The 26,782-nt window shown below is 47.8% G+C and overlaps 2 protein-coding genes and 1 long non-coding RNA gene across 3 annotated transcripts in view; 2 read left to right on the plus strand and 1 right to left on the minus strand.

Moving 5' to 3' along the window:
• Nucleotides 1-24,080, plus strand: part of LOC135808889 (fibrillin-1-like) — a 36,971-nt gene extending 12,891 nt beyond the window's left edge. Inside the window, exons 11-23 of the mRNA XM_065322131.1 lie at nt 903-1,031; nt 1,546-1,671; nt 2,216-3,340; nt 5,371-5,493; nt 9,336-9,458; nt 9,846-9,971; nt 10,425-10,547; nt 18,484-18,705; nt 19,411-20,484; nt 20,902-21,024; nt 21,726-21,848; nt 23,257-23,370; nt 24,043-24,080. Coding sequence (XP_065178203.1) covers nt 903-1,031; nt 1,546-1,671; nt 2,216-3,340; nt 5,371-5,493; nt 9,336-9,458; nt 9,846-9,971; nt 10,425-10,547; nt 18,484-18,705; nt 19,411-20,484; nt 20,902-21,024; nt 21,726-21,848; nt 23,257-23,370; nt 24,043-24,080 — 3,569 coding nt within the window. The remainder of the gene's footprint in view (nt 1-902; nt 1,032-1,545; nt 1,672-2,215; nt 3,341-5,370; nt 5,494-9,335; nt 9,459-9,845; nt 9,972-10,424; nt 10,548-18,483; nt 18,706-19,410; nt 20,485-20,901; nt 21,025-21,725; nt 21,849-23,256; nt 23,371-24,042) is intronic.
• Nucleotides 6,691-9,122, minus strand: LOC135806580 (uncharacterized). The gene is made up of 2 exons (XR_010551247.1): nt 8,824-9,122; nt 6,691-7,586 (listed from the first exon to the last, which is right to left on the minus strand). It is a non-coding gene; the product is annotated as an uncharacterized LOC135806580 (long non-coding RNA).
• A 37-nt stretch (nt 24,081-24,117) lies between the features above and the next one.
• LOC135806581 (fibrillin-1-like) overlaps nt 24,118-26,782 on the plus strand; it is a 36,273-nt gene continuing 33,608 nt past the window's right edge. The window contains exons 1-2 of the mRNA XM_065320776.1: nt 24,118-24,246; nt 25,504-26,566. Coding sequence (XP_065176848.1) covers nt 24,147-24,246; nt 25,504-26,566 — 1,163 coding nt within the window. The 5' untranslated portion in view covers nt 24,118-24,146. The remainder of the gene's footprint in view (nt 24,247-25,503; nt 26,567-26,782) is intronic.

A 26,782-nucleotide genomic window follows, 5' to 3' on the forward strand; every position in this document is an offset into this window, starting at 1 on the left:
GCATTGATGCCCACACCTCCATGATCGGCTGAGAACCAGGGCCGCACCACTACTCTTACCCCCTTTTTCCTATCAGGATATGCACCCTTGCCTATCAGGGTATGTTGTAGCTTGCGTAGAAAAGTGCATGTTAAATACAGCTACCAGTATATATTTGCTGATCCGAAGAGAATTAATTGTCCAGTGTGTGTGTGTGTGTGCGTGTGTGTGTGTGTGTGTGTGTGCGTGCGTGCGTGCATGCGTGTGTGCATGTGAATGTGCACGCCTGTTGGTTTTTTAATATTAACTGGTTTGAGGGAAAGAGACAAACGGGAAAAGTCTGAAGAAAAAATTGACTGTCACCACCAGGACTCGAACCAGGGACCCTCGCTTGTAGCCAGCGATGCTCTAACCACTGAGCTATGGTGTAGTCGTCATCCCAGCAGAGGCCGTTCAACGTTTTCTTCAGACTTCGTAACTCACACTTCCTATGAATCCACGCAGGCGGGTGGGACGCAGCCCTCACTGTAACCCACACACTTCACGTACAAACTAGCACGCGGGGAGCCCCAAGTCATAAAATATTAACTGGTTTGAGGGAAAGAGACAAACGGGAAAAGTCTGAAGAAAAAATTGACTGTCACCACCAGGACTCGAACCAGGGACCCTCGCTTGTAGCCAGCGATGCTCTAACCACTGAGCTATGGTGTAGTCGTCATCCCAGCAGAGGCCGTTCAACGTTTTCTTCAGACTTCGTAACTCACACTTCCTATGAATCCACACAGGCGGGTGGGACGCAGCCCTCACTGTAACCCACACACTTCACGTACAAACTAGCACGCGGGGAGCCCCAAGTCATAAAATATTAACTGGTTTGAGGGAAAGAGACTGTTGGTTTTTGTGTATGTAAATTCTGAATACAGATGTTTTGGAGTGCAATACTATGCAACACAACTGTGATAACCTGGCTAGTTGCATAGAACTGCCTGGCTCATTCGATTGTCAGTGTTTTCCCGGCTATACCGGTAGTGGCCGCTTTCTGGACTGCCAGGGTAAGATGTGATACTGAGTGTGTTGTCGTGGTGGTGGTTGTTGCTGCTGCTGCTGCTGCTGCTGCTGTTGTTGTTGTTGTTGTTGTTGTTGTTGTTGTTGTTGTTGTTGTTGTTGTTGTTGTTGTTGTTGTTGTTACTGATGCTGCTGCTGCTGCTGCTGCTGCTGTTGTTGTTGTCGTCGTCCTCATTGTCAGCGCCGCTACCGCTGCTGCTGTTTGTTGTCGCCGTGGCGGTTGTCTTCTCTGTTGCTGCTGCTGGTGGTGCTGGTGGTGGTGATGCTGCTGCTGCTGCTGCTGCTGCTGCTGCTGCTGTTTCTGCTATTGTCATCATCATTGCTGTTATATTCCAAGAAGCTTTTGAACGGGGGAAAATAGCGCAATGAAAGCAATGCTGTTATGGTTGCTGTCGTTGTCATAGTCATCGTAGTGCTTACTACAGTCTGCGTATTCATGTTCGAACAAGAGCTGCTGCCAAGGACATTTTCCCTGGCACCTCTGATCTTCCTTTCTTGCAGATATCAACGAATGTCTAAGCAACAATGGCGGCTGTCATCTCTATGCGACATGTGAGAATAACGTTGGTCAAGCGGTGATTTGCTCTTGTGTTAATGGCTTCCAAGGAAATGGAACGTTCTGTGAAGGTATGTGATTGATCTCGTACTGCATCAAATGCATCAAATGCAGCGGGGCGAAGCCTTACAACATTTGCTCACAATGAACGTCTGCTTCATGCAATCACTGTCCATTTCTCACATGTTCCATGTTGGTTTTCTTACTTGTCTTTTGCATTGGTTAACCATGCTGTTTGTCAGTCAAGTTCGGGTAGTACTGTGCCATTGTACTGTTGTTCATGCTCATGTCCTCTTGGCAGGCATGTGTTGCAATGTCTCTCCATTTCTCTCTCAGTCTCTCTCGCTCTATCTATCTATCTATCCATCCATCCATCCATCCATCCATCCAACCATCTATCTATCTCTCTGTCTCTCTGTCTCTCTCTCTCCTGCTTTCCACGCCCATCCGTTGTGTTCCTCTACATCATGCTGTGGACGATCTTTTGAGGACGTTTCTGCACTTTCTAGTTGTGCCGGAGTATGAAAATATAAGCATGTACTTGTCGTAGCTCAACACACGCTGCCATGCTCCGTTGTTTTTCATGTATTCCTGTGCCAATGCTGTCACACACAGATATTGATGAATGTTCCACCCTGGATCCCATGAGAATGCACAATTGCCACAGTCAGGCACAGTGCACGAACAACGTCGGCTCGTTTGCCTGTGCCTGTAACCGTGGTTACGTCGGCGACGGCATAGACTGCCAGAATGTGAATGAATGCACCGCGGGGACACATGACTGTCATGACCAGGCATCCTGCATGGATACCAGTGGTTCATTTCTATGCCGGTGCAACACAGGTTACACAGGTAATGGGACGTACTGTGTGAATATCAACGAATGCGCAGCGCTACCGTGTCATGTGCAAGCCACGTGTCAAGACAACGTTGGCTCGTTCACGTGCACATGTAATGCCGGCTGGTCCGGCAACGGATTCGTGTGCCTGGATGAGAATGAGTGTGCTCTGAACACGCACAACTGTGCAAGTACCACCGCTCAGTGTAGTAACAGCCCAGGCTCATTCCAGTGCCAGTGTGTAATGGGATACTCAGGAGACGGTGTCCTCTGTGCCGACATCAATGAGTGCGTGACAGACACGCACACCTGCGCGTCCCAGGCGCAGTGTACTAATCTTGTTCCGCTGTTCGAGTGTACCTGTAACGATGGTTACGCAGGTGATGGTGTGACTTGCATGGATATTGATGAGTGTATGACTAACCAGCACAACTGCGATAGCAGCTCTGGTGTATGTCGCAATACCGACGGTTCATTCACATGTGGCTGTACAGTGGGTTTCCGTCTGCAAGCTCAGCAGCAGTGTGTGGACATCGATGAATGTGCTGCAGGTGGTAGCAACAACTGCGATGACAACGCGGCATGCAGCAACACACTGGGATCATTCACATGTAACTGTAATAGCGGATACCGTGGTGACGGTGTGATGTGCCAGAATGTCAATGAGTGTACTACTGGCCAGCACAACTGTGATACTGTAGCTACGTGTCAGGACACGGTGGGCAGCTTCACGTGTACTTGTGGTACAGGCTACACTGGACCAGGAGAGCAGTGTATGAATATAGACGAATGTGCCACTGGTACAGACATGTGTGATGCTAATGCTCTGTGTACTGACACTGTGGGTAGCTTCACTTGTGCTTGTAATACAGGATACCAAGGAACTGGCCGTCAGTGTGAAGGTGAGATGTCATACGTATACACAATTCACATGCATACCCATGCAAAGTAGTGCAAACCTACACAATACACACAGATACATGCACATACACACACATACACATAACGTTATATGGACACCCACCCACATGCACACATACACTTGGCCACACATGCACACACATGCACACACATACATACATCACGTACACACACACACACACAAACATACATACGTACACACGCACAGAGACGTGTGCGGACACACACACACACACACACAGACACACACACACGGACACACACATGTACTTCCTCCGCGTCATTAAAATTGTCGCTTCGCACATTGCAATGTTTGTGACTAGGCTCGTCTTAGTCAGACTGTCTGAATTGCTGTTTTCTGTGGTCAAACATTGGTGCGACCCTTCCTACGCAATAGATATCCTTAGCTAAAAAAACGCTAACGTAAACGCAAACCTTTCCGTACTTCGGATCGTTCAAGCTGACTTTTCCCTTAGCACAATAGACAATGTGCGTTATAGTTGAGACGAAGTAGTCGCGACAACCATGGCGATATGAATTTTCGTGGAAACAGGTGCGGGAAATTCAAAATTTTGAACCAGGGATTAGTTTGCTGTCGTTCCAAAAGAATACCTTGGCGAGGTCTTTTACTCTGGAATAGCAAAAGCACGGCGAAAATGAGTTTTCGCTGTTCCCAGGTCCTTGGAAAACCTTTCCTAAACGCAGCACCGAAGACTGTAAGGGTTCTCCAGCTCCAGCACGTCTGGGAGAGGCCGATGAATTTCTTCCTCATCTCCCGCCAGTTACAAAACAATGCGAGTTTTTGCATTTTTGCAGAATTACCATAACGAACGTCGGCCCGTTATTTTGAGCTCTGTAACGTTTTTCCGTTACCCGATAATGTATTTTGTCACGGCTGGGAGTGAGTACCGTAAAAGTTAGCGTTATCGTACTTTTGCTAAGGATGTCTAATGTCTACTTGTTACTGAAGCCGTGCTGGTCTCGGACTTTGTCGGAGCTCTCTTCCGCACCAAGCAAATTCATCGCGCTCCGCACTATTCCGCCCCAGAGCGCATATAGTTTTTCTGGAGTTCGTGTGGTCCCACATCGTTCGCGTGGGAATTAATCAAGACGGCAAGCTCACGTATAAGAATCCTGGTATCTCTCCTGAATACGAAATGCTGAAGGTGACGATGGCAAGAAGAAAGTGTTCTCAAATTCTTAAAATGCTCTACTTGTGGCGCATGTTGCTACGAAGTTAGCAGGTCTGAAAACACCAAGAAAATCAGCGAAGCGCTTGCCAAGGAAAGAAGGTGCGGAACCGCCTACCCTATCCCGCTGGAAGGTCGTTACAGTGTACTTGAAAAATGCTAGCTTGCCTTCATAGCGTGCCACCTGGAGGCATGGATCGCTTGAAAACGAAGTTTCTTTACCTGAATTTGAACGCGCGTCTTGTTCAGCGTATTGTTGAGTGCTAAAGGTCCCTTTCTGCCTCAAACTCTGATGAAGACGTCGACCTTAGCTGCAAGTGCAGCGAAGCGGGAGGCCATAACCTAAAGCTTGGTTCGTCGACGATGCTCTGCCTGAATTTCTAGCTGATTTCTTTGCCCTTCGAGTGGACAAAATAAATTCGAAAAATCGCTCTGGGAAGCGACAATTTTAATGACGCGGAGGAAGTATACACATACATAGACAGTGGACACACACAAACATGGACACACACAGACATGGACACACACAAACATGGGCACCAACATGGACACAAACATGGGCACCAACATGGACACAAACATGGACACAAACATGGGCACAAACATGGACACAAACATGGGCACCAACATGGGCACCAACAAAGGGGGAAACCTCACCTATATTCATTTATGAGCCATTATCCTCTCCTCGCTCACAAAATCACACACCAACCAAGGCAGCCTCTCGGCCACAAAAAAACATCCTTCCGAAAATGATTTTCACCAGGGGAGTGTTGCATCATTGTTTCCTTGTTGCTGCATGGCGGCTTGATTTCTTACAGATATTGATGAATGTACCATCAACACGGACAATTGTGATGCCAACGCACAGTGTACTAACACACAAGGTTCATTTCAATGTCAGTGTAACAACGGCTATAGTGGAGATGGGCTGACCTGCACAGGTGGGTGGAGACATTTACCCAGTATCCGAGCTTTCACCTAGGAAGGTGTCCTATTCACCTAGGAAGGTGTCCTGTCCAAGTATGTATGGATAGCATTACCAGCAATTATATGACATCCCACGGAGTCCGAAATTCCGTAAAATATTTGCGCATTTACTGCAGAGAGTGATCTTGGAAGGAAGAAAATTGCTCTGAACTATGGCCATGATCGAAATGTAAGGCATCAAACCAGTGAACCACGCCAACAAGACAAACAGTTACACAACGAAAAAAACGAAAGTGAAAAACATTGAACAACCGATGCGATCTCAACTCCTAAGAATCATGATTTTCTTCTCCACTGAAAAGTATCTGTTACCTTGGTGATCTTGAGGAAATAGCAAGAATTGACCTTCTTCATGGTCATTTCTGAAGCTTCCTCCAAATATTGTCAGCCAACAAACCACAGCATTGTCACCTGGCTAGTCTGATCTCTGTCCTCAAGAAGGACCAGTTCCAAAAGATTGCAGGTCCAGTGCGCTTTCTAGCTTCAAAGATCTGGGAAATCGCCTCATTCTGCACATTTCAAGCAGCTTCTCAATTGTTTCTGGCTTGAAAATTGAACAGCAAGAAGATGAAAAGCACTTCTTTCTCAGTTTTTTCGAGTAAACTACCTCTCCAACCGCGTGGCTTTCTCTGAAGGCCATTTTGTAGGGGCTTTCCCATGGCCATGTGCTGGATGCATGCCATGTCGATGTACTGACATGACATGATGCATGCATGCTGTCATGCACAAGAACGTCGACTACTCAGTGACTACAAGACTCTGTACGACTCGTATGAGTCGTAGACTAGAGTGACTGAGTCAGGGAGTCGAATTTTATGACTGCCTGTTGACAAATAGCAACTTGTTTGGTGTAAATTTCGTTTAGAGTGGCTGACAGCTTTGCCAGCTTGATACTTGGTTTCATTCTGCAGCTCACTGGTTTGAGAATACAGTGTTTTTTTTGCGGCTTCTTCAACGGATATTGTGCACCATCATCAAGGTGGTTACCTATTCGTGATGCAGCTTCAACTAAAAGTACAACAACAAAAGCAACAGCCTACATTCAACAGCCACAGCCCATGACAACCAGAACAACAACAATAACACCAATTCTCGTTCCTCATATACTGGCACACACAGAGACATAGACAGCAATAGCGGCAGCACACAAATTAAAGGGTAGTTGGCCGCAGCCAGATGTGACACTTGCGCAGCTAGTGGGGAAGCACTAGCCATCGGTATTCGGTATGAAAAGATAGAATCTTGCGGCCTACGTATATTGAATGCCTTGAAAAACGCGTCAACATGTTGAAGGTATGACCAGCATCAGCCAAGGACTGATGGTCAAAGCAAATACCAAAATACACTGCTATAATATTAAAACACACGATCCTTGAAGGGTGGTGGCGTTCCTACGGATGCGGAAAACTTGGCCTTTAGCCGAGTTTGACGCGAACAGTGAAATATACAGGTAATAATAAACAGAACTACAAGGACACATTATGTCACCATAATGTTGGCTGCGCAACCAGTCACTCATCTGACATAAGAATTTTTGAAGCAGCTAGTTGTCTGGAAACTGGGTATGCTTCCAGTTTGTGTCGGTACTTTCAAACTCTGGTTGCTGCAGGTGAAAAGAGATTCTCGCAAACCTATTAAAATGCACGGTTGCAGGCAGCGGTGTACAAGAATAAAAAGAAACGGAAAGGAATAACAAGGGTGCTTCAACGTTGACTGGGTTCAATCACTGAACACTAGACAAGAATGTTTGCAAAACAAAGGTAGAAAAACTGGTCAGCCTCAAATGCTACCTCAAGGACACACAGCGTATCCAAAAAGTAAAGAAAAAATGGAAAATGGTGAGCTGGAGGCGACTGTCGCCGACATCACTGAGCAGTGCAAATGGTATGGGCAGACAAAAACCAATAGGAGAAGACCTACACAGTACTGAAGGAGATGTCAAGCATGAATGCCAAACCTACAAGTGAACCTGAAGGAGAGGAGGATGTGGGTGATGCCATCTTGGCTACCCTGGCCAAAGATTTCTCTGAGCTACGGCAGCACATACCTGCACAGGAAAACCAGCAGAAGCATAACGGAGAGCCTCATCATATCGTTGGGAAACGGCAACAGCAGCGCAACATGAAGAAATAGAAAATGTGTGCTGAAGCTGCATTCTGGTTTACAAGAATGTTTGGGTCTCACTGCTAAATTACCTCGTACGCATGGCCTGTGTAATTGCTTTAGCCTTTTCTCTGCTCTTTCCGGTTGCACAGATGTTTAGCTTGTACACGTGCTTTCACTTACTCCCACCCACTCTCACTTCTCTTTCCGGGTGTATACGGATATCATTGCTTTTTCTTCCATCTTTCACACTAGTAATGTACTGCATCCGGACTTCGCTAAAGCTTAGATAAATATTGATACCTAAATCTATAACTTGCACTGCTTCCAGGAATACAATGCTGGTGATGCTATGCTTTACCTCAATTAGCCGTCTGTGCCATTGTGCAGATTTGTATTCAGACAAATTAGTTTCATGCTACAATGCTTTCGTTGTGCTCTGCGGTAAGCTCATGATTAATCAATGCCCTTTTCTGTGGAAGAGACAAACTGCCGGGCAGCACGATCCCCTCCTGTCATAGATCCAGAGGAGTACTGCAGGAACGTACATGGACTACGACGAATCATAGGCTTGGTGGTAACCAGGTAGTGAGCCCGTGGGCTTTGTCCATGTACGTTCATGCAAGCATCCCAACCTGGAGGAAAGAACTTCACAGGGAAATTCTTCGGTCCCAACCCCCTTTGTCCAGTTTCTGATTCGAAAGTCAGAAATAGACTTTTTCATTTCAAGGAGGAAAGCTTCCTTCTGCCAGCGGAGAGGGCTCGACACAATAATGTGGAGCACTATTACACGTAAAACTCCATTGTGCCTTTTGTGACTATTTCACTTCTATTTTTCACTGCACAGCAGTGCAAGCTCCATCAGCAGCCTCAAACATTCGTCAGCTGAGAAAGGGCCCAACATTCCCCGAACCATCAAAATATCTACAGCAAGCAAAAGGGAGATTTTCAAATTCATGCAAGAATACATTCAATAAATTCACCCAAAATGAAATGAAATCACCTGATAGATCGTCACTGATATCTGATATCTTCATACTCCCAAGTTCATAGAGGATAAAGTCTCTCCATTTCACAAGGTACTGCACGCTGCCACCCTAAAGCAACAAAATTCACAGTGCAACGAACAGCTCAATTGTGTCGACCTCGCGACCTGATTTATTACAATAAAATAAACGTACCTTCTTTCCCACTGTCGATCCGGTAAGAAGCAGCGAAAACTTCAGGCCCCTAAGACTGCTTGAATTTTCTCCACAGCGGACTGCTGCTGAAAACATCAGCTTGGCGTAAAAACCAGGCTCATTCTGTCTATGAGATACCTAGCGTAAATGAGGGACTTCTCGTCGCCAGCCACAACAATAACAACAACAAAAATCACCTCCACCGAAAAAGACATGCAGATCAGAGAGCTTGTTATGTTGTGTACAGCGTGAGTTCAAAAAAATCCTTTTTCATTGAGATCACAAAAAAAACTTCACACTCGATCGCGCGAGCGAGCTCAGCACCAGCAGTGACGTTTGGGTGGAAATATTTTATTTGAAAAACTTTTGGCAGGCGCTAGGCGCGATGTCGCTGATTGCTGGTGATGGGTGTGGTGGACATTGATTATTTGTGTGTTTGTGTGTGTGTGTGTGTGTGTGTGTGTGTGTGTGTGTGTGTGTGTGTGTGTGTGTGTGTGTGTACTGGCCTGCAGATATTAATGAATGTACCGATAACAGTCATAACTGTGACACCAATGCTCTGTGTAGCAATCAGCCAGGAACATTTGCCTGTAACTGTGCCCGGGGTTACCGAGGAAACGGTATCGTATGTCAAGGTATGTCCGTTAGGTCAAGGTATGCCCGTTAGGTCAAGGTATGCCCGTTAGGTCAAGGTATGTCCGTTAGGTCAATGTATTTACGTTAGGTCAACACATTGAATCACCGGCAACCATTCCTCGTCATGAACAATCGTTTATCACCAGGAACTCATCTTGCTCATTCATCATAACTGACATCTACTACAGTGCTCATGCTGGCTTTATTGACATGCGTGGGTTTGTGTGTGTGTGTGCGTGTGTGTGCGTGTGTGTGCGTGTGTGTGTGTGTGTGCGTGCGCACATGCGTTCATTCTGGTGTGTGTGTGCGGCGTGCGTGCGTGCGTGTGTGTGTGTGTGTGTGTGTGTGTGTGTGTGTGTGTGTGTGTGCGTGCGCGTGTTGTGTAGATATTGTGGAATGCAATGACAATCAGCTGCACAACTGCAGTCGTGACGCTATGTGTACAAACACCCCCGGAGCGTTTCAATGCCAATGTGACCCTGGCTTTGAAGGAGATGGAGTCTTGTGCACAGGTCTGTACCAGTAGAGCTACGCACTGGTCCACACGGGTACACACGGGTACACACTGGTACACACTGTCACTAGTGCACTGGTAATATCCGTTTGCTAGTCTATGTGCACGGATTGTCTCCTGATAAGCAGTTGGTTAGAAGCCTCGCTGGATAGCATGTAGCTGTGCAGCTTCTTAGAAAGTCTTTCAGAAATAGACCCAAAACCTTAGACAGAAGCGAAGCAGGTTTTCAAACCTTTCAAACGATGTTCCACTATGTGAACTGTACAAGTTTTGCCCGAGTCACTGTGATGTCACTGTGATGTCACTGTGATTCTGAACTTGCGCTGGATTCCATTATTTCCATTACTCATTCACTAGTTCTCTATTATTTAGTATTCTAAATGTTGGCCACTAGCTGTCTTTCTTGCTCTGAGCTTGACGGCTGTTGTCATTTCCTCTTCTCTCCACTCAGATGTGAATGAATGCACCTTGGGAGTACATAACTGTCACATGTTGGCCATGTGTGTGAATACCAGAGGGTCATTTCAATGTCCATGCAACACTGGTTACATGGCCGTAGGGGCAGCATGTGTAGGTAAGTGCAATACTGGTGGCATGCCTGTATAAGGACAGCATGTACAGGTAAGTTTTACAGTGTTGCTAACCCAACATTGTTCACCATAATATCCCAGTATCCCAGTATCCCAGTATTGCCACTAATCAGGCGCGTGCACCGTATGAGTTTTTTGGTGTCTGGAAACCACCTTTTTTCGGGCAGTCTTGCAAAAATGTGCCAACTGGATTGGTTATCGATAGTGCATACGCGTCGATCGACGGGCAGTGTACAGTACAGTGACTGTGTCCTTATTTCGAAGTGAGAGAGAGAGAGTTGCTTTTCATGCTGCTCAAAATACGTTATTCTCTCTTTCTATAGTGGAGAGTAGCTACAGAGAGATCCGTCTCCAGCTGGCCCGCTCCTGGATTGGCGATGACGTTCAAGAAATCCGTTTTGACAAGAAAATTGAGTCAAGCATGCGCGATGCAAGTCAGTTCAAGGATATGAATTATGATTGACGATATCTCCTTCCAAACTGTTGACTCAAATCAAGATCTCCACAGCCTTTTGTTGTCGCTCATATGCGCAGCAGAGATGTTCGCCAAAAACATTGTCGACTGGAAGACGTCAAAATGTGCGTCCATGATCCACTTGCGCTACTGCAGAACGAAGCGCTGCTTCGGCCGCGACTCAAGGACGCGGGCTTCGCTTTTCTTCCGCGAGTTTCCATCGAAGCAGGGTCCATAACTCTTGGTTGAAATCATAAGCATGATAAGGAGCATTGCCAATACATGCTGAAAACTTCGTCATGGGAAACAGAAAGAAAGATACGTCGAATGGAAGCAGTGTTTTGATGAAACGAACATGCCTGGAGTGGAGTAGTGAAGTACCTGCTATAGACTGTAGTGTGTAGCCTGGGCGGCTAGGCCTATCAAACTTTTAAAAAGTCTTTACGTGTTCAATACGACAAACATGTATTATTGTATATGTGCACATTGACTTTAGCACCTTTTTGCAAATAACTGCTGCACTGCTGGTATGTAAAAGGTATCCGTTTTATCCTGCTACTGGTTATACCAACATTTCCATGTAACATCGTCCCCTCCCTCAATTCCTCATTAGGCTCTTATTTCTGTCCTTTCTCCTGGACCTGGCTCCTTCTCAGACGCGTTTGTGCGGGCATGATAGAGATCGGAGGAGCCCCATGTAAATATAGAGATAACACTGTGGTAAATCGACTGCTTTTATTGTTACACTAGTTCTGACGATATTAGTTATTTGATTGTATTCTTACTTTGTAGCTGCGTCCAGGCTCGTTGGAATTCTCATCACGGACTCCATTCTAGTTTCGAAGAGATATATATTCTTGTCCAATTGTTCTCAACAAATTCCTCGTCGTGTGCATTTGTTCTCAAACAAATTCTTCGTAGTATTTGCAGTACGTAGTCTCGCGCTCTTTGATTTGTTTGACTCGCGCGTGACTTTCCTTTCTTTTCTTTTTGTCATGTATGACGTATCGGTATGACGTGAGTGTGTACGCACTCTGTTTATGACCACGTGACTGCATGCTCACGTGGAACTACAGTCAGTAGGCTAGTGCATTTTAGCGACTGCAGCGATCCGATCTTCTTGCTGCAGCGCTGTTTCTTCTTCACTTGTGTCTTTTCTTTGGTCGCTGCACTAGTTTGTGATTACCATGATTACGCGTCAATGGACGACATGGTCGCCATTTTGTGCATGTCCTTTTTCCTGATGGATCTTGGATCTCGTGGAAAAAGAACAGTTTGCTTTTCTCCCAACTTTACCACTATTTCAATATTTCAACTCTTGATTCCTTGTTGACTAGTTGTGGCTCAGTGCATGTGCGAGTGTGCTGGAGTGCTAGCTGGAAGAGATAGAGAGCATAGTGGTGGAGTAACAACGTGGTGCCGAAACCCCGCTGGTTTGGACCGGAGAATACGAGCGTGGTTTCGAATTGGAATTTTCTTGAATTCGTAAATTGTGTCCGGATCGATCGTTCACGTGTCGTGTGTTGTTCGCTGAGCACTGGTAGAGTGCTGACGAAGCGTGCTGTTGTGGCCTGGTAGTCGATGCCTCCTAGACTTAGGAACGCTCGAGGCAGGGGTATCAGTAGCACACCGACAACTCCACAGGCGCCTGGACATCGTGATCGTGACATTGAAAATTTGTTGACTCCTGGGAGTCCTGAGGATAGTACATCCGTGGTATCCAGGCACAGTGAAGGTGGTGCTGATCATACTAGTGTTAGTGACAGTGCGTCTTCTGTCAACAGAGAAATGTCGTCACTTAAGTTGGATGGATTCGTGAAGCCGTATCGTGGCCGAGTGGACGACTTCGACATGTTTTGGTCGAAGTTTGAAGTACTGGCAGATATATCGGGGTGGACAAGCACGGAGCAACAGATGAAACGGTTGCCGCTGTTCTTGGAGGGCGAAGCCCACCGTGTGTTCTCCAAACTGAGTGAGACGGAGAAGCGAGATAAGGATGCAGTGAGGAGCATCCTGCGGAAGTCCTTCTGCGTGAGCCGCAGTGAGGCGTACCGCTTGTTTAAGCAGCGGCAGCTGAAAGTGGATGAAAGTCCAGAGGTATATGTTGCCGAGCTGTGCCGTCTGTTAGAGCTGTCTGGACATAAGAGTGACAGCGATACCGATCCTGTGGTGATCGAGCAGCTGTTGGCCGGATTGCCAATTGAGTTTGCCAAGGATGTCCGTTTGTCCATGGCAGGCAGGGACCTGAAGGTGTCTGAATGCCTTGATAGGATCCGGGCACTGCGATCAGCCACCGGCGCCAGAGTTGGTGCAGTGTCCGCAGCTGCCACATATGTGCAAGACAGTGTTGCCACGCCATCACCGCGGCTTTGCCACCATTGTGGAGAACCGGGCCATTTCAAAAGGCATTGCCCGAAGTTATCCCGAGCAGGGAATGGTCACGCGGCCAAGCAAGAGCACCGGCGCAAGGACCCGTTCTGCCACTTCTGTGACAAGAAAGGGCATGTCAAGAAGGACTGCTTGCTGAGGAAGAAGTGGCTGGATACACAGGCTAGCTCAGAAGTTGCTGGGGCCTCGGTGCACTCCAAGGACGTGTGCCTCCTGGCATCTGCATCACCATCGTGCCCGAAGCTACCTCGTGTGTTTGTTGAATGTGCTGGTCCTGACGCGAGTAACAGTGTGCGTGCTGCAGCTGTGATAGACACTGGATCCACTCGCACGTTAGTGACAGAAGCCCTGCTGCATCGCCTTGGTCTCGATGTGACGCCATTGACCAATAATGACGGCATCGTAGCACTGGATGGCAACACCATGCAGACGTGTGGCACAGTGGCCCTCAAGTTTTGGCGACACGACGGACCGGTGAGCATTCATGAAGTGGTATTGAATGCTGTCGTTGTGCCTGATTTATGTGTAGTGGCCGCCGATGTACTGATTGGCATTGACCTGGTGACCTTGTGTGGGCGCCTGTCTGTAGAGTATGCTAATGATCAGCTTGTGCGTGTCGTAATTGGGCCCGGTCCAGCCCATGCAGATAGTTGCCCGTCGGTGTCAGTAGCATCAGCAGCTGTGCCGCCTCCTGGCCAGCCTACACGTGTACAAGTGTATGAGGATCAGCTGACCGACGGTATGACCCCTAGTGCTGACAAAGAAGTTCTCCAGCCAGTCGCCGATGACTCGCCAATGTCTGCAGCTCCGACGCGCCCGCCATCGAAGCTGTCGCATCATGTCCATGTAGAGACTCACGGCAACGATGTCATCCTGAAGGTTGATGACGGCGAGATGCGTTGGATGTCGGCTGAGAAGCGTTGGGAGGTCAAGTGGGTATGGAAGTCTGGTGAAGAACCCAATGGCCGTGTTGGTCCTGGTATCAGCGAGTACCCTCGGAAGAAAATTACCGCGGCAGAGGAGACGCAATTCTGCTCTGCTGTAGATGAGTGGATTGAGCGAGGCTGGCTGGTGAAGCACGACGCTGAGACCCATGGTCGCCCTGCCTGTGTCTTGCCATTGATGGCTGTGAGTCAGCCGCACAAGACGTCTACGCCTGTGCGTCCGGTGTTAGATTATCGCCACCTGAATAAGCTGTTGGTGTCCCACCCTGGCACTAAGTCGCCTGTGTGCGCCGAGACGTTGCGCCAGTGGAGGCTCAAGGGTGAAGCTGATGAATTTGAGTTAGTGGACATTACCAAGGCGTACTTGCAAATCCATGTCAGCCCGGAATTGCTACGGTTCCAAGTTGTCGAGTGGCGTGGTGTTCGCTACGTGATGACGCGCATGGCGTTTGGCCTGAGTGTGGCGCCGAAGTTCATGGACACCATCATCAAGTACGCTACCGGCAGCTTGCCCGATACAGATAACTATGTCGACGACATCATTGTCCCCAAGAGTCAACGGACTGTGTTGACAGAACAGCTCGCTAGCTACAGCCTGCCAACTAAGCCTGCTATGGAGATGTCGGCTGCACGGGTTCTAGGACTGCAGCTCAACGAGTCTGATGATGGTCGAGTGCGCTGGTCCCGGCGTGATGAGTCGCATGTCGCATTTGCTGATGTCACGACGAAACGTGAGCTCTACAAGTGGTGTGGCCAGTTGACGAGCCACTACCCTGTTGCGTCATGGCTTCGTCCTCATTGTAGTTGGCTGAAGCGTTTGGCATGTCTGGAGAAGCTTGGCTGGGACGACCCGTTGCCTGCAGATCTCGTTCAGCGCTGCATGAGTCTCGCCTGCCGTTTAAGCCAGCACGATCCTGCTACCGGTGTGTGGCACGTAGACCCCAACGGTGAAAGCCAATGCCAGGTGTGGTGCGATGCGTCTGATATTGCTGTCGGCGTGGCGTTGGAGGTCGGTGGTGACATCGTCGAGGATGGTTCGTGGCTTCGTAAGCCTGACGACAAGCGGCATATTAACATTGCTGAATTGGAAGCCGCTGTCGAAGGCATTTCCCTTGCCGCTAAGTGGGGTGTTTCCCGTTTCAAGCTGTTGACTGACTCTAAGACAGTGGCAGCATGGCTGACGCAAGTAGTAACCAACTCCAAACGTGTGAAGACTGGTGGTCTGCAAGAGCTGCTTGTGCGTCGTCGCCTCCAGATCATCGATGATCTCATCGCTACGCTAGGTCTGACGATCGAGGTCGTGTGGATTCCGACGAACGAGAACCGTGCTGATCAGCTGACGCGTGTCCCGACTGACTGGATCAAGTATGCAAAGGCTCTTGCACCGACTGATGTTGTGGCCGCCTGCCTGTCTGTGGTTGGCCCTGTCACGTTAGCTCAGATACGTGAAGGCCAGAAGGTGGATCCCACCATTCGAGCTGCTGTTGCTCAATTGGAGTGTGGTGAGTTGGTCTCCATTCCTGAGTTCATAAAGGTGCGTGATCAATTGCTTGTTGATGATGGTATGTTAGTGCGTAGTATCAAGTTGCCTATTGATGGTTTGGTGTCTGTGCCAGTGATTCCTACGTCTTTGCAACATGCTGTCGTCTCTTCTGTTCATGTGAATTCTGGCCATGGTAATTGGCGAATGATGTATGATCTGCTTCGTTCTAAGTGCTATTTCCCTTGTATGTCGTCGTTGTGCCTTGAGTTTGTCCGGCGGTGTCAAGCTTGTGTTTCAGCCAGTAGTAAGAGTGGTCCGACGGCTGATCCCGCTCGCCCAGATTTGCCCGGTAAGCCTTGGCAGGAGATTGTTATTGATACTCTTGAACTTGGTTCTGACCGCAGTGGGCGTTTTCATTGTGTTCTTGTGATTGTTGATGTGTTTACTAAATGGGTCGAGGTTGTTCCCCTACGTGCGCATGATGGTCAGTCAGTTGCTGAAGCTGTGACCGATGTTTGTTTGAAGTGGGGCTCCCCAGAAGTTGTTCGTATGGACAATGGTACTGAATTTGTGAATGGCATTGTCGAGTCATTGTTTCGTGTGTTTGGCACGAAGGTGCGTACTGGTGCAGTTAGGCATCCCCAGTCTCAGGGTTCTGCTGAGCGATTTAATCGCACTTTGTTGACCCTCATTCGCAAGATGCTCGACTCCTCGAGTGATTGGAAGTCTGAGTTGCCTGTGCTGTTGCACTACTACCGTACGCGACTCCATGCCGCGATTGGTGTGTCCCCAATGGAAGCTATGTGTGGATGGCTTCCACGTCAGTTAATTGTTGACGAGTCTGCTGTTGGTTCTAGCCTTAGTGATTGGGTGGACAGCCTTGCTGGTCGGTCCGCTCGTATTCGTGACTTTGTCGAAGCTGAGTTGTCGTCTCATGATTTTGTTGAGGGCAGCGCTTCCAATCCATATGCTGTCGGTGATGCTGTGTTGCTCCGTCACCCCGCTCGTTCGCAGAAGCGCTTGCCACCGTTCGAAGCTGGGTGGAAGGTCACCGAGATCCTTGGTCCTGGTTCCGTGCGTATGTGTCGTTCTGTGGATGGCTTTGATCAACAAAAGACTGTTAACATTCAGTTGATTAAACCTGCTGCTGAATCTGTGTTGTCGTGCGAGTCTGGATCTGTGCCTGCGTTGCCCGTGCAGTGTGATCTCGATGTTGAGCCGTTGGCTGTCGCCGATCGTAGTCTGCGTAACCGTCGTCATATCCAACGCCCGAGTCGTTACATCGATTGACACTGTGTTACCTGGGGGACTGGTGTAAATATAGAGATAACACTGTGGTAAATCGACTGCTTTTATTGTTACACTAGTTCTGACGATATTAGTTATTTGATTGTATTCTTACTTTGTAGCTGCGTCCAGGCTCGTTGGAATTCTCATCACGGACTCCATTCTAGTTTCGAAGAGATATATATTCTTGTCCAATTGTTCTCAACAAATTCCTCGTCGTGTGCATTTGTTCTCAAACAAATTCTTCGTAGTATTTGCAGTACGTAGTCTCGCGCTCTTTGATTTGTTTGACTCGCGCGTGACTTTCCTTTCTTTTCTTTTTGTCATGTATGACGTATCGGTATGACGTGAGTGTGTACGCACTCTGTTTATGACCACGTGACTGCATGCTCACGTGGAACTACAGTCAGTAGGCTAGTGCATTTTAGCGACTGCAGCGATCCGATCTTCTTGCTGCAGCGCTGTTTCTTCTTCACTTGTGTCTTTTCTTTGGTCGCTGCACTAGTTTGTGATTACCATGATTACGCGTCAATGGACGACATGGTCGCCATTTTGTGCATGTCCTTTTTCCTGATGGATCTTGGATCTCGTGGAAAAAGAACAGTTTGCTTTTCTCCCAACTTTACCACTATTTCAATATTTCAACTCTTGATTCCTTGTTGACTAGTTGTGGCTCAGTGCATGTGCGAGTGTGCTGGAGTGCTAGCTGGAAGAGATAGAGAGCATAGTGGTGGAGTAACACCCACATCTCATCAGCACCAGTGTCCATTGGTGCCCTGCACCACTGATCTTGAGTCTCCCCCCCCCCCCCTCCTCCCTAGCCCTCGCCGTTATCTCCGGTGGGATGTTCGGGGGATGCGCATGTGTACAAATACATAATTATACAGTGGGTCTCCAGATAAAAATTACCAACTCTGGAAACCCCCCTTTCAAGACTCGGTGCACGCCACTGCTAATCCCTGAATGATCAGCAGCACAGCTCTGCAAGGACAGTCTCACATATTCGTAACCCAGTGCAGACTGTAGTTCTCTCACAGTGAAGCCCATCTCAGTCGACTGGTGCTTCATAGACACCCTAACGGTGGTCCCTGCGTACAGATAGTCAACATATCCAGGTCAGTTGACATCTATATGACTAACCCTGGTTGTAGGGGGTGGGGGTAGGTTTATGGAAGTGGACCGCCACACCAAGACTATACTGCACATGGGTCCCAACAAGGGATCATTGCTGTTGCTTTTACGGTTGTGTACATGATGGATTTGTGCTCAGTCATACATGTGTATGTGCATGTGCATGCGTATGTGTGTGTGTGTGTGTGTGTGTGTGTGTGTGTGTGTGTGTGTGTATGTGTATGTATGTACAGATATCAATGAATGTACCATAATGCAGCCATGTCACACCATGGCAACGTGTACGAATACGATGGGCAGTTATCAATGTAGCTGCAACACTGGCTATACTGGCTCAGGTGTAGTCTGTGCTGATGTGGATGAGTGTGCACTTGGTATTGATACTTGCCATGACAATGCACAGTGTACTAACACCATGGGATCATTTCAATGTCAATGCTCACCTGGATATACTGGTAAGTCACTGCACCAGTGCTGCTCTTGTTGCCAGGTTTGCTGTTTGTTGCCGAGTGTGCTCTTGTTGCCGGGTGTGCTGTTTGATTGCTCTACTCCGCTGTTGCTGGTTGCTATCCTATGGGTGCGGAAAAGTCAGTCAGACTGACGTTTCTTTTTGGTGTGCTATTAATTCAAGGCTTTGCTCTGATGTGGCATCCCGGATGTGTGCTACCGACGCTGCTGCTACGAATGCTGTTATCAATGCAGCTGTTGCTGCCGCCGTAACTGCTGCTATCAACTATGGGTGGTCAGGCTGCTGCTGGCGGCTTGGTGTGACCAGGATAACAGAATAAATGTGTCGCACGGTACCTATGTCTGCTTCCGTGTCTGGGACAAGAAGCCTTGCATGGAATGGACACTAGTTCATGATGCATGATGCACCAAAAGCCGAGCAATGAGTGAAATTTGGCAATCGGCGGACTACAACATGTATTGCAGAATATCTGTATTTGGAGGAGGGGTCGTGAATAATCTATTGCCATCATACTCCTTGCTGTTTTATGGTAAAAATAAATAAATAAAGTAAATTATCGTGTCCGTTCCCGAAGGGAACTCACGACGGCCGGTAACACCCGGTAAAGCTGTTTATGGTAAATATGAGATAACTCCCCCTCCACCTTACACTATATGTGTGTGTGCCGCCCATGTGTCTGCCACACATGCAGGTGATGGAATGAGTTGCACGGACATCAATGAATGCTCACTACCAGTGTCGCCATGCCAGGGAGTCAGAAGCATTTGCACTAATACGGACGGTTCGTTCACGTGTCGGTGCTCCGATGGGTACACGGGAGACGGTCTTCTAGTCTGCACGGATATTGACGAGTGTCAGTTAGCTGATAGTACGTGTCATGTCAATGCTGTATGTACCAACACGATTGGGTCATTCCAATGTGCCTGCACTACTGGCTATACGGGTGATGGACAGACGTGCGTTGATATTGATGAATGTTCTCAACAGCCACCCGTATGTCACGCCCAGGCGTCATGTTCCAACACAGCCGGCTCGTTCAGTTGTATGTGCAACGTGGGGTATAGCGGAGATGGTGTATCTCAGTGTCAGGATATTAACGAATGTACAGAGCGTACTCACGACTGTGTTGCCGATGCCGTATGTACAAACAGCATTGGGTCGTTTACGTGTATGTGTGAGGCTGGATTGACCGGTGCTGGGCGTACACAGTGTTCTGATGTTAATGAGTGTGCTCAGAACACGCACAATTGCAGCAATGATGCTACCTGTACTAACTTACCGCAGTCATTTGCCTGTAGCTGTAACCGTGGTTACACTGGCACCGGTCAGCTCTGTGCCGATATTGATGAATGCGCCGTCGGCACGGACAATTGCCATGCCAACGCCGACTGTTTCAACTCCATCGGGTCTTTCCGTTGTCAATGTCGAATCGGGTACTCTGGCACTGGTGTACAATGTGCTGATGTGAATGAGTGTGAATCAGGCACTGCCACGTGTGATGCTCAAGCAGAATGTGTCAACTCGGCGGGATCATTCAGCTGCACTTGCAACACTGGGTTCTGTGATGCCGGCACTGGACGTGCTGGGCAGTGTTTCGATATTAACGAATGCACACCGGGTGTGTCGACGACGTTCCCCGGCCCGCTGCCGGCCGAATGCCAGCTGGCGCATACCTGCCACGCCAGTGCTACATGTAGCAACAATGCTGGAAGCTTTGCCTGTCAGTGCAACACGGGATATCAAGGATCAGGACAAGTGTGTGTTGGTAAGTGTTTGCAAGCCTCCTCCTGGCACTACAGTCTTGTCAAAGCACTGGTGGAATGGACTCACTGATGTATTCCTAGCTTTATAGCCATGACAGTCAGAGTTATCCATGACGAGTTTGGTGTTTGTATATTGATAAGAGATGACAGTCGAGTATGGAAATGAAAGATAGAATGAAATTGTACGCTGATGGACACTTTGCAAAACAAAGCCTAAGATTGCAGTGGGAAAGGATGTTGACTAGCAGAATGTATGCATGAAACAACACTGCATGATATAACACTACCGATCGGTTCTAGAGTCACCTGTTGATGTGTAATGGTTGTTTTCCCCAAATGTAAGTGGTGTGTTGTATGCTTTGTATGTGTGTTCTGTGTGATCTGTGTGTTCTGTGTGATCTGTGTGTTCTGTGCTGCAGATATTAACGAGTGCACTACAGGTGCATCAGATTGTCATGCCAACGCAGGCTGTACAAACACCCAGGGTTCATTTGTCTGTTCGTGTGACTCTGGTTTCACTGGAGATGGCAGGAACTGCGCAGGTCAGTGCAGTCAGTGTACTCTTACTCAGAGTGATGTAGTCCTGATCATGTGACTACCACTTATCATGTGACCCTACCACTGATCATGTGACCCTGTCACTGATCATGTGACCCTACCACTGATCATGTGACTACATCTGATCACATGACCCTACCACTGATTACGTGACCCTGCCACTGACCATGTGACCCTACCACTGATCACGTGACCATACCACTGATCATGTGACCATGCCACTGATCACATGACCCTACCACTGATCATGTGACCGTATCGCTGACCGTGTTACTCTACCACTGATCATGTGACCCTAGTACTGTTTGATCAGATATTGAGTTTCTCTCCTGTCTCAGTAATGCGCTGCCCTCAGCCCTGCATTACTTGGAGCATATACCCAGCAAAATCATATAACCATGGAGTAAAGTGTTACAAATCTTTCCGTTAGCTCACTCACCTTGTGTATCCGATTGTTCCCAAAACCGCAAATGTGTTTAGTCAGATTAGATCCGACTGTACAATGCATTAGCACGATCAGTATTTGTCCGTTTTTCACCTGTCTGTTGTCCATCCATCAGTCTCTGTCAGTCTGTTTGTGGGTCTGTCTGTCTGTCTGTCCGTCCGTCCGTCCGTCTGTCTGTATTCGTACGGGTATATCTGTCTACATGTATGTTTGTTTTCTCTACTTGCACTTGGCTTCCAGACATCGATGAATGTGCTACTGGTGTACACATGTGTGATGTGAATGCCATGTGTGATAACACTATGGGATCCTATACATGTCGCTGTAACTCTGGATACATGGGCGATGGAATAACATGTACTGGTAAGCACTGCCATCAACTCTCTGCTCTCTTTAAAAGCCTTTGTGAGTGAGTGGTATTCCAACACCAGGTTTTTCACCAATGGGGTCTTCGCCATCAAGCAGGAGCCCACTAGAAGTGGCCAGTCTCTGTCAAGAAATAATGAACACAAAGGTCTATCTAAGACAGTAATAGCTATCTTCAAGAGTAGATAAACAAGAGTGTGCAACTCCGGGATGGGTTGGCCCACTGCGGAATTTTTGTTGACGTAATCTCTTCTACGACACACGCGCTGCGAGTCGTTCGGAAAGTTTTGCCTCGTGCACTTGGCCGGGCTTTACACTACAAGGTCGGTGCCCAGCACGTGCTTTCACTCTGCTCTGCGGCAAAATGTGCGTTTTTCTGAAAAAAAGGTGACGTCAACAAAAAATTCCGCCACTTGCTGGGGTATCTGCAGATTGTGCAGAAGAGATCCGGAGTTGCACACTCTTGTTTATCTACTCTTGCTATCTTCTACCAAGTAAGATGCATTTTGGATATTGATCCATTTCGTGAGACTCTCCGGGGAATGTTTTCAGAGTTCTTGTCTAGTCGATAGAGCACAAGATGAATAGCAGGAGTTTGGATGCAAGTGCAAGAACAGTATGCATAGGTTGACTCTAGATTGGATGGATGAGTTGGTGTGCTGATATGGATGAGTTGGTGTGCTGATAGGATGAGTAGTTGCATGCACTCTGGTCCGCACTCTCCACGCATTTAGATAACATTGGCCCAAACCAGAATGAGTGTTCCGGCAAGGCTGTGAGGCAAGGGAGAGGGAGCGTGCTGCTCTATCTCTGGATATCTAGCTGTTTGGCATGCATTCGTTCTGATCACTGTCCCTCAGTTCTTGGTTAGTCCAGAAAAAGTGAGTTTGATTTGTAGTGTCGAGTGGAGCTAGTATGCTTCCTGTCACAATCACTGACTGCTAATGCTACATTGCTAATGCTACATTGCTAATGCTACATTGCTAATGCTACATTGCTAATGCTACATTGCTAATGCTACATTGCTAATGCTACATTGCTAATGCTACATTGCTAATGCTACATTGCTAATGCTACATTGCTAATGCTACATTGCTAATGCTACATTGCTAATGCTACATTGCTAATGCTACATTGCTAATGCTACATTGCTAATGCTACATTGCTAATGCTACATTGCTAATGCTACATTGCTAATGCTACATTGCTAATGCTACATTGCTAATGCTACATTGCTAATGCTACATTGCTAATGCTACATTTGCTAATGCTACATTGCTAATGCTACATTGCTAATGCTACATTGCTAATGCACTGCAGCATGTACATGTGCTGTTTGTGTGGTGCTTGACTGCTCGACTGCTTGACTGCTTGACTGCTTGACTGTGTTATTTTCAAACTCCAGACTTTGCTGAATGCACTGTCCTGCGACCATGCATACGCAACTCCATGTGCATCGAGCTGGTCGGCTCTTTCCGCTGTATTTGTCTGCCCGGCTACGGTGGTTTCTTCTGCTCAGGTGAGTGAGATGACGAGAAACTAGAATATACGTGACAGTTGCTGCTGCTGCTGCTGCTGCTACCGCTGCTACTGCTGCTGTGGTTGTTCCATTTGATCAAGCCGAGCCTTACCTAATTTATTGTGTCTTTGTGGTCCACTTTCATGACAATAACACACACAGAAGTCTCTGACTATGTTGTCCATGGCCAGGGACACACAGCAAGACGGGTTGGCCTGTACATAACCTGGGACTTCGAAACCAGGTCCATCTGCAAATTATATATTTAAAAAAAGTATTGCTGCTGATGTAGCCCACTCTGGGAGATGTGGAGGTAGGAGAACGAAGATGGTACCGGACATGAATCAACATGCCATAACCATGGTAACAATGGCTGCCATGTCGGAAAACTAGCACCAGCAGACCAGGCAAAGAGCAGCCTATATATACTGGATTGCACTCTTGATTGTACTGGATTGCAATGGATTGCACTGGACTGTGGAAGGTGAAGCGCACACCATTGCATTAGGGTGGCTCACCACCGGCGCACGATCAGCGAAATTTACTGTGAAAGCTTGCTTCGCGTTTCCTCCAACGTTTGTGCAAAGTTTCGCTTTTTGTGATGTCAAATAAAATTTGCGCGAACTTCAACCTCTCTACTGTGTTGTTTGTTCGTATTGCTTCCTCCTTTAGTTGCATTGCTTGATCTCTTTTCTATTGTTCATCTCTGACTGTTGACTGTTCTTGGTATGGATGACTATTTCTATTCAGACATCAATGAATGTGTAACAGCAGGCATGTCCAATTGCAGTGTCAATGCAGTGTGTGAAAACACAGTCGGATCACACTTCTGCCAATGTAACCGAGGATATACTGGCGATGGCTCAACCTGCATTGGTAAGATCTCTGTCTGCCTTTACTCTGCTGATGGCTGCACTGTGTAGTGCTTGGTGTCCAGTGGGCATGATAACGTCCGGACATCGGACATTTTCCGGACGTTTCCGGAGGAAATCCGATAGTGTTTCCGATAGTGACAAGGAACTAAGTACCTCCGTTTGGCTGAGGTACGAGCGACAGAAAGACGACCGGCAATTGGTGGAAATACTAAAATGCGCGGTGTGCGTCAAATTCGAGGAGCAAGTGAAAAGCAGCAAGAATTTTAGCGAGGCTTTCATCGTCGGCTCAAGAAATTTGAGGACGTCCGCATTCAAGGATCATGCTGAAACAGACATGCATAAGCGGGCGATGGGCCTCTTCCGGAGAGAGCAGTCACAGAGCAGCAATCCCATCGATTATGCTCCCATCGCGAAATCGCTGTGCACGGTGGATGCGTCTGCAGCAGCTATCGCTCGTCGAAATGTCGACGTAGCTTACCTTCTCTGCAAGGAGCACGTCGCTTTTGCAAACTTTGAGTCATTCTGTCGGCTAGAGGAGCGGCATGGCGTGAGCTTCAGCACAGGTGGCAAGAATGAGTTGGCCTGCGCAACGTACTGCGACTTCATCGGTCATTCTTTCCGAGAGCAGCTGAAGAATAACCTAGGGAAATCAAATTTCTTCAGTGTCCAGACCGACGGCAGTACTGATGTTGCCAATGTCGAGGAGGAGATGTATCTGGCCTTATTCTGCGATCCCCACTCGTGTTTTATTGTTGGAATGTTCTGCACAGCACGTCGTGCAGCGGTGTTGAAATCGTTGGCGATATTTTTAAGGGTTTTGATACGTCCAGACATGTCCGGCCAAAAATGGAAATGAGAGGACATGCCGTCCGAGCACTTCGAATTTCTTATCATATGCCCTGGTGTCGTGTCTGATGTCATTGTGATGTCAGGGTGATGTCATTGTGATGTCAGGGTGATGTCATTGTGATGACAGGGTGATGTCATTGTGATGTAATGCAGGCATGTACATTTACATATGTGCAATATTGTGGTGCATGTGCCATGTACATGTGCATGACCAAATAGGGTAGACACTTCTCTGTATGTGTGTATGTGTGTGTGTGTGTGTGTGTGTGTGTGTGTGTGTGTGTATGTGTGTGTGTGTGTGTGTGTGTGTGTGTGTGTGTGTGTGTGTGTGTGTGTGTGTGTGTCTGTGTGTGTGTGTGCGTGTGTGTGTGTGCGTGTGTGTGTGTGTGTGTATGTGTGTTAACTGCAGATATTGATGAGTGTACTGACAACTCTAATGATTGTGACACGATGGCACAATGCCGAAACACGGCCGGCAGCTTTACGTGCACATGTAGAGCTGGTTACCAAGGTGACGGCAGGTCCTGCGCAAACATTGATGAATGCGCACTGGGCACGAACAATTGCCATGACAATGCGCTGTGTATCGACACCATGGGCTCTTTCATGTGTGCGTGCGTCAGTGGATATGATGGCAACGGTGTCATGTGCACGGAGAGAGATGAATGTACTCTAGATCAGCCATGCGATGTCAACGCCGCCTGCATCAATACACCCGCATCATTCCAGTGCCGGTGCAATGCTGGTTTCCGTGGCGATGGATTCTCGTGCCAGGAGATCAATGAATGTCTTGAGGGCAGTGATGATTGTGATGTAAACGCAAACTGTGCAAACACCGTTGGTTCATGGACATGTTCATGTCTTCCTGGATTCACTGGTACTGGACAACAGTGTCAGGATATTGATGAATGTGCTTTGCAGACGGACAGTTGCCATGACAATGCTATCTGTACAAATCAAGTACCCGGATTCACATGTCAATGCAACTCTGGCTTCAGCGGTGATGGTGTTGTTTGTGTGAATATCAATGAATGTACAGAAGACATTGATGATTGTCATGCAGCTGCTACCTGTACTGATACACCCGGCTCGTTCACATGTGCATGCCTTGTGGGTTACCGCGGTGATGGTTTGAACTGTGTGGACATCAATGAATGCGATGAAAACTTGGATAATTGCGATGACAATGCCGATTGTGCTAATACACCCGGGTCGTTTACGTGCACCTGTCGCGATGGATTTGTAGGCAGTGGAGTGACGTGCACCGATGTCAACGAATGTGCTGTGCTCAACGGTGGCTGCTCAATCAATGCAGACTGTCTGAACAACATTGGATCGTTTATTTGCAGATGTGTCACTGGGTATACGGGCAGTGGTACTGTCTGTCAAGATATCAATGAGTGTGTGAACCCCGTTGCTAGATGCGGCCCTAACGCTCTCTGCACTAACACACCTGGATCGTTTACATGCGGGTGAGTTTGACTGCATGTCAACCGGTTGTACCTCTTCCAGTCCTGCAGATGTTACTCTGACAACCTTATGCCTCTGTCTCTTGATTTCCTTGTCTCATGCATGCACACATATATACCAATGCAAGCGCTTGCACGCATACACACGTACACACACATGTCAATGCAAGCCGCAAACATGTGCACACATCCCCCCCCCCTCCTCCTCTCTCGCACACA

The sequence above is a fragment of the Sycon ciliatum genome, chromosome 1 (assembly GCF_964019385.1).
Source record: "Sycon ciliatum chromosome 1, ocSycCili1.1, whole genome shotgun sequence".
In the NCBI taxonomy this organism is placed as follows: Eukaryota; Metazoa; Porifera; class Calcarea; order Leucosolenida; family Sycettidae; genus Sycon; species Sycon ciliatum.